Source organism: Notothenia coriiceps, unplaced genomic scaffold (genome assembly GCF_000735185.1).
Source record: "Notothenia coriiceps isolate Sejong01 unplaced genomic scaffold, NC01 NC01_scaffold00016439, whole genome shotgun sequence".
NCBI lineage: Eukaryota > Metazoa > Chordata > Actinopteri > Perciformes > Nototheniidae > Notothenia > Notothenia coriiceps.
The window spans coordinates 30,940-39,410 of record NW_011349140.1 but is presented as its reverse complement, the minus strand read 5'-3'; the positions used below and the strand labels follow the sequence as shown (position 1 = coordinate 39,410).

The window sequence follows — 8,471 nt, the reverse complement described above, 5'->3', positions numbered from 1 at the left end:
ACTTCAAGTTTTATTCCTTGCGTAGTTACAATATCTAAAACAGGCTCTGGTGTCTTTTTAGCTTTTGAAAAGAGCATTACCTTGGTTTTATCAACATTTAAAAGAAGCTTTAGTTCAGAGAGCTGAGTCTGAATAATGTTAAAAACAGCTTGCAATTCAACAACAGCCTCCCTACTTCTTTCTAGGCAGGCTGATCTGGATTACAAACATATGAGGTGAAGGACAATTGATTATCGAGTAATTTCTGGGGTCTGTAGAGAGGGTTTGATGGCATTATGGTCTTTTCCTGTTTGATCTGACTTTAGTTATGATAATTTAGTACCATTCACAGGTGACACAAAATAAATGGACGGGTGATTCATTGCTGTCATAGCTACCTTTGCAGTTGAGCAAGAAAAAGCTCATGTTGTGGCTGAAAGACCCACTGATGTAATCACAGCTGTCAGGCAAGGCACATGACAGACAGCGTCGATTGAATGAACCAAAGGTGTCCGCGCTATGGAGCAAAGAAGATGACGTTTAACTTCTAAATCTAAATCAGAAAAATGGTATCAACTTTCAAAACAACAATTCTTGACACTAAAGACTAGACTGTTACCTGTATAAATGTCTTCGCTTAGGACCATCCTCAGTGCTCAAGAAGTATCTACATAGATATAACAGAGAAAAAAATGTAATGTAAGCAGATTTGAATCAAGCTTTAACAAGAGGTTATCCCTCAGCTTGAGGAGTGGGAAAAGGCACATGGAACACATTAGCAGTTACCAAACTACTAATTTTCATAAATGAATGATGGAGTAAAAATGACAGATGAGTCAAGAGGTTTTGGATGTTGTTGTTCTAAAGTAACTTTAACATTGTGTATACATTAGGGTGAATGCAGCTGTGTGCATGTGAAACCATGTAAGTGATGGAGATGAGTCACAACTCTCATGGGTTCAAAAGAGAAGCAGGGTGATTTTACGCTGTGTACATTTGGAGAGGTTTATTTTGTCGAACTCTACAAAATGCTAGAAGAACACAATTTGACTATAAAGCTGCATTCACATGATACGCAATTTGCGTCATCGCAACGGCGCACAGCCTTGTGGTGAAAACATTCATATTATGATTATAAAATATATATGATATATGTTAGGCTAACATTATAGAAAATAGGAACAGGTTTGTTGTTAATGTTTGTGCAGGCCAAATCTCAAATAATGATAAAACCATCACTTTCAGACTTTTGTTTGATAATAATAAATGTAAAGAATGTATACCTACATAAAGCAATAATATAATTATGACATCAAGATGTGAGGATGGTGGTGATGCTGGTTTGTTTTAACTGATGCTGGTGGTGGTTTGTGGGTGCTCACATCAATTGGCTGTCCTCATTATAGGCCAGGACTTGGGTGACATCCCAGTCTCCAGACGTGATGGACTGTAGTGTGTCTGTACTGGTGTTGGGCTTTGGAGATAAACAGAAGCATTGCAAACATTGCAGTATGTTTATTGAATGGTGATAACTTCATCTAAAAACAATGCAAGTTTTGACGATATTGTTATAAATGAAAATAAAATAACACAGGCTAGTGGGGTATTAAAAGTTGATGTAACGAAGTAATAAGGTTTAGCAAAATTGCATAAAACAAACATTTTGATAATATTGAAGTCACTGTTAATTAAGGTCCAACATATGGATTACTTATACAAAAACACTGGATAATAAACATAGTAATGTGACTCTTAACATACTGTATAATCTTACCTGGGAGATGGACATGGAAATGTGGAAGAACTTTCCCCTGCCGCCTTGAGGAATGGCACGGGTGAAAAACAATTTCAGCCCATCTCTGGAAAACAGAGGTTTCTCATTCTGAGGACACAGAGGAGATCATTCATACATTTTACTTTATGAAACATAGAGTTTACAAAAACATATTGAAATGGATTGGTAAATGCAAAAAGTGCACAAAAAAGTCCCCCATTACAATTCTGTACTAAAGCTTGCACAATTATGTATAATTTAAGAATGTTATCAAATTGCTTTGCCAAACATAAGAATATATACATAAACTTAACTTAATTCCAGAAATTAATAGTTCAATATAAGCAAGTGCGACATAATCAATAACTCCCATTATAAATAATAAGAGTCATTATTCTTACCTGTCTGTGGAGCCATCCTTCACTTTCATCCTCATGTTTCTGTAAAACAGGGTGTTTTATTTAGTGTATGAAAACATCCCAGAGTTCATTTGACACCCACACACCCACACACACAAACCTTTGTGCAGACGCCTGTTGTGGCCTCACACAGAGTGAGTATAGAGATGTTCTGGGCTCGGTTCAGCCAGTTGATGGCCAGTTTGGTGGTGGTGGCCCATCTCACCATGGTCACATAGTACTCACTGACAAACACAGAAAAAAAAAAAACAATCACTGACACAAATATGTTTGACAGTGTAGAAAGGGATGTCCCATTATGGTTTCTAGCAGAAAATGTTTGATGTGAGAGCAACATCTGAGCCACAGAAAGAAAGGAATACAAAAATTAACATTACTACGAACAGAGTAGGGCATTAAGTGTATTTGTGCTAATTATGGGACCATTTAGTAAAAATATGTCAATGAAGTAATTAAATGTACAGAATCTTTTCACGAGAAAAAAATGCTGTTACAAACATCATTAGAAGACTCAGCATCAGTAAATGAATATATGGAGAGAGATTAAACACATGATAGAATATATGAATTTAAATTAAATATGCATGAGGTGTAAATATGCATCACTTGACTGAATGCAGATTGATCTGGTTGATAGTTGAATGCCTCACCCCATCCTTGGATCATCAGGTCTCCTCATCTCGATGGTGTGAAGTGGGCCATTAAGATTCACAACATACAAGGTTATAACAGGGTTCTCCTCACCAGCCTTAATGGGAGAAGGAGAAATTAGATATATAACATCTGAAATCTAAAGAAAATATGTATTCTAAAAGGGAACAACTGTGCACCTTAGGGTAGTGGTACTCTTTTCCTGTTGGGTAGGGTGTGCCTGTAAACATGGGCAGCTCCATCCTGGGCACCAGGGTGTCATTGATGGTGGCGTAAGCTAACCTGGCACCATCAGGGGACCACCAATGGGCAATTTGGGACTGGAAAATCTCCTCTGAAAGAATGAGAACAAAATCAACCTCAATCATAATGATAGTGATTTAAAAAATCTCAGGCAGCAGAGACACATGTTGATTATATTTCTTCCAGGCAACAGAATCATATTAATGTTGCTTCTGAGGGTTAAACAAATGAATAGGTGGAATGGGGAAAATCTATTTTAAAATGTATAAAATGGTATCATCAGTAGTATTATTTATCTTAGCCTTTCTCTTTGTTCACAGAAGCTCGTTAAATTACTCATGCATGCATGTTAGCAGAATCATAAAGGATTTATAGATGTTATGTTGAGAAGTTTTTGATTACACAACAGTCAACAATACGGTATGAACAGTTGCTTGAGCAGTACAAAGTGTCGAAACCCACAGTACCCAGTGACAGAAGAAAAATGCCAGATAATCATAAAACATTTAATCAAATACTGCTAATACAGTTACTGAGTTATTGAATCTCCTCTTAAAAGGACACAAATTCTAGCTAAATGTGGCAAGGTTTACATAAACCCTTTGAGCATTACAGTTTACTAACTCTTCCCTGACTTGCTATATTTTTTCCCTCTCTATCTCTCTCTTAAACCTACCAGTATCAAATATTGAGGTCATAAATCACAACAACTCTTAATCTTAGCGCAGCCTATCGTCCAAAATAGATCACAGCAAGATTTCCTACAAATGAAACAAATTCTCTGCTGGTACAACTTCGTCTTTTTTTTTAAAGCAAGAAACTCACGTCGCCTTCTTTCTCAACTTGCAATTTAGAGGGTTCCTTTGAGACCCTTTATGTGCAGGTGTGTATTTAAAATCATCTTTTATCACGCATTCTCTTGTTCAGAAGACAGAGTGGAATTAATATGGATAAAAGCAGTCTTTGTCCTTCATCTCTATTATTACACACGCACGCACACACGCACCATTTATTGAGTAATTATGCTAATTAAAGCTCACTGAGGGAACTTTTTGACAACAATAAGCATAGTCGTGACAATTCTAATTCATTATTAAGTCTGTGGCGATGACCTAAAAAAAGCTTTACTTATTGTCGCAGCTTGCCACTAGCTATACTTATTGCAACTTTTGCAATTAAAATTCCATTAATGTTGTTTATCTGTGGAACTGGGTGCTAGCTTCAGGGAATTAACCGACATCAACAACCAATTAGCATTTTCATTAACTATGCACGCTTGGTGGAATTACTTAATACACAGCATCATCTGACAAACAACTTCAGTGCATATGTATATCTACATTTTGTTCTCTCATACAATTCTGCTGAAGTAATTGTGCATGGAGTATAATTTCACTGCAGGACACTGCTAAACTAATTAGAACACCACACTTCTCTATCTGACATGAGAAGAAGATGGATTAATGGTAGCATTTGGTCCTTTGGTCCCCCTTCCCGCCTGGTGTTTCCAACTGCACCCTGCTGGTAGAGCTCAGTGGGGAATGATTGGACCACACTGTCTGGTGATAAACAGAGCAGCACGGCATTATGCTGCATTTGCAAATGATACAAAAATATTTCCTTTATGGCTGGTTCTGGTGCTGCTTGCTGACCTTACCAGCAGCAGCTTAAAAAGCGAGAGCTCTTTCCTGTTGGATTCGCTCGGCTGGGGACACCAAGTCACCTTGGCTTGTCAAAGAGAAAATAGTTAATTTTCTAGAAGCGTTCCAATATGTGCCTGACAATAAAAGAAAAATGAGTGAACAAAAGGGATAGAAAGTTAGTGAACTCTTTTTGATTAGATAATTCATTCTCTTTCTCTTAAGTAATGACATAGTCTCTTCTTTATCCATCCCCTCATTGTGATGATTACCAAGGTGAGCTATTGGAGGCATTTATCCTCTCTCCATGTTCTCCATCCTTCTATGCAGACTAAATAATTCATTGTGTAAAGGACACATGCTGTATTAGTGCATGAAATACCATGATTAAATTGGCAAATGGAAATTAATTTAGTGCAGATACAGGCAGACTGATAATTATAAGTTTTCTTGCTATAAGTAAAATAATGTATGTTAGTATTACTAAACACCAAGAATCTGTTTGGACAAAAATGATCAGTGTTCCTGTATTTACAATGACAACATATTGTATATCCAGTAGAGGGCAGCAGCGTCACATCCATAAAGTAAGGCAGACCTACAGTATAGCTCAAAGCTCAGCATTGCAGAAATCTTGGGTGTCATTTTTGATCAAAACCTAAGCTTAGACACCATTTTTTTTGATCGATTCTCTTTGTGTTTAAAATGTGATCTGTTTTACCGAAAATAATAATAAAATAATTTTGTCAATAGGTTTAAAACAAGCAACATAAATAAAGTTGATATGTATTATAGCACAGAAAGGAATGCAGCCATTCTTTTCAGGTATTAATGTCTGATGCATATTTTATGTCAATTCTATGGTTTCTGAGTTTTGCTCCTTTCCTTATGTTCTGAATATTCATAGCCTGCAGTCAACCCAACCAATCAAGAACAAACACAATCCTGGCTAATTGTTCATGAACAATTATATTATTCAACTGTCATATTAAAAACTAAATGTCAAAATTCTAGAACATGTAAATAAAAAAAGTTACCAGTTCTACCCTGGCAGACTGAAGAGTAGGTTAGAAGACATAAGACCCCTTTTTGTATTTTTTTAAAAATACAAAAAAATATATTTTAAAACAATGTTACACAAACACACATACACGCATACACACACCCTCACATTGCACCAGTATTAAAAGCATAGGCCTACAAATAAAATAAATAAAACAGAAATAATTTCACAGTTTCTTTTCAGAGGCAGTCCAGATTCCCATCCCTCATAATGTGCATATATGGCTCCCAGAGCTGAACAAAGTCCTTCCGCTTGCCCTTAGCGATGTAAGTCAGTCTTTCTAGAGACCAATACTTCCAGAAAGTTCCTTCAACCAAATCCTCAGTGATGGGGCATCCGTACATTTCCAACATAAAGCGATAGCCCTCCTGGCTTGTAGTAGGCCAAAATCCAGAAGTTTGTTTTGTTTTGAAGTCTGTTTGAAGTCCTTTGGATATATTCCAAGCACACAAAGTTTGACGTTCAAAGGGACATTAATGTTAAACATCTCTAACAGACACCTAATAACATCCTTCCAGAAGATTTTAATTTGTGGACATTCCCAAAGACAATGAAATAAAGTTCCTTTCTCTTCCAAACACTTAGAGCAGACATCTGGAATATTGGCAGATATATGATGAAGTTTGACAGGAGCCCTGTTAACCATTTATACTGAAGTAATTTGAACCTAGTATAATTTGAACCAAGTATTTATTGTCTGACCTTGTTTTTTTAGGCAAGCAGCATTCCAATCTTCCTCATCAATATCCTCTTTTATATCCGTTTTCCATGCACTTAAAAAATATTATATCATCTGCGTATAAAGAAATGCGATGTTCTATTCCCCCAAGAGGAATGCCTGATCATTCTGTATGTGCTCTAACGGCCATAGCTAAAGGTTTGAATGCTAATGTAAATAGCAGTGGAGACAGAGGGCAACCCTGTCGGGTAGATCTTTCTAATTTAAAGGGTGCCGAGATAGTGTTGTTAGTTAGGATCTCAACGGTTGGGTTTGTGTATAGCAGTTTAATCCATTTCAGAAGGGTTTCACCAAACCCGAATCTTGGAAGTACTTCAAAAAGATAAGTCCATTCAATCCTATCAAATGCTTGACACGCATCCACTGAAAGCATTGCTGTGTCCTTCGCGTTATGTTTCTCATGTAGTATATTTAAAACTCTTCTGATGTTGTGAAATCCCTGTTGTTTTGTCTATTCTGATTTGTATACCAATTTATAAAAGTCTCTAAAATGATTATTTATCTCTTCTGGGTCTACAGTTAAGTTGCCAGATACTGATTTTATACCATTTATTGTTCGTTCTGCTTGCATTTTCTTTACTCTCCAGGCCAGTAGTTTACCCGCTTTTTCCCCTTGATCGTAGTACGTTTGTTTAGTCCACATAACGGCTCTTTAGCCACTCTGTCACTGTTAACTTTTATGTAACTAGCTTCTCATGACAGATTAGATTCACGTAATCTTTCAGGATCATTGTTGACAGTACATTTCAGTTCTCTGTTTCTTAATTTTGTTTTCTAATGTTTGTAATTCTTGATTATGCTGCTTAGATTTAGAATTTGTAAAACTGATCATTAGCTCTTATATAAGCTTTAAATGCTTCCATTAATGCTGGGCTGGAAGTTTCTCATCTGTATTTTAGTTCAAAATAATTGTCATGCAACTTTCACAAATGTAACAAAGTCTGGGTCTTGAAGTAGATAAACTTGTAACCTCCATCTTGCGTGACGTTCAAACTTGCCTAAATTGACTCTCGATAAACAACTGTTTGCGGGTCACTTATTATCAATACACTGTAACTACAACTTTGACCTGGAAAGAAGTTCCGCACAAGTTAAAAAAATAATAAATGCCGTGAATGAGTTTTATATGAGCTTGCAATAGCAAAGAAAATTCCTCTTTATCCGGGTTCAAGTTCCTCCACAACTTCACTTAACCTTATATCCTTCGATTATGGTCTAAGCAGTTGTGTTTCCTTGTTTGCACGGATGAGTCATATCAACCATTGGGGTTGTTAGATCTATCAAGGACGTGGATCAATGAAGCACAATTAACAGTTCTCCTCCTCATAATATAAGCCCTCCAAAGCAGACAGAGTTAGAAACAATCTTTCAAAGAATGAGGGTTTATTCCTCATTCGGCATAGTCACTTATACAATAAAAAGTTTGGACAAAATATTGCCTTGGACAATAATATACCTTCCATGTGGTCTTGGATAGTTTTTATAAGTGAAATGGTATCGATTTGTGTAACAGAGGGTAACCACAACCTCGTGCATAAGTACTATGGGAAGAATAAATTACTTGGCATGCCACCTTTTGCTGTTAGATTTTAGATTTAAGATATTTTACCCTGTTTTAAAACTGCTTCAATTTAGCCAATTTTTCTGATTCCCCGGATGTTCCAGCTTGTAACTTTAAAATATCCCAACTTACGGCTTCTGACTTGTTCTCTCCATTAGACATTCATCTTCAGCATTATAAAGCAACTAACTGTAAATATTTTTACAAATGATTAATATGGTGCAAGTGACCCCCCTCCTCCCCAAAACAAAACCACATACACACGCGAACACACCCCAGAACAGCCCCACCCTTCAACCCCTAGCATTTCCCAACTGAAATTGCGTTACCCCAGCCCCTTGTTGTAGAAACATTGAGGGACGTTGATCCAACAATATTGCGAGGAAGGGGCAACCAGTTCAG

The 8,471-nt window shown here is 36.7% G+C and overlaps 1 protein-coding gene across 1 annotated transcript; it reads right to left on the bottom strand.

Moving 5' to 3' along the window:
* Positions 1-264: 264 nt before the first annotated feature.
* On the bottom strand, positions 265-3,191 carry LOC104949538 (dipeptidyl aminopeptidase-like protein 6). The gene is made up of 8 exons (XM_010775903.1): positions 3,003-3,191; positions 2,823-2,920; positions 2,273-2,396; positions 2,155-2,193; positions 1,754-1,861; positions 1,362-1,453; positions 599-646; positions 265-496 (listed from the first exon to the last, which is right to left on the bottom strand). The coding sequence occupies exons 1-8, from the start codon at positions 3,189-3,191 to the stop codon at positions 316-318; spliced, it is 879 nt and encodes a 292-aa protein (XP_010774205.1). The 3' UTR covers positions 265-315.
* Between the last annotated feature and the right edge of the window lie 5,280 nt (positions 3,192-8,471).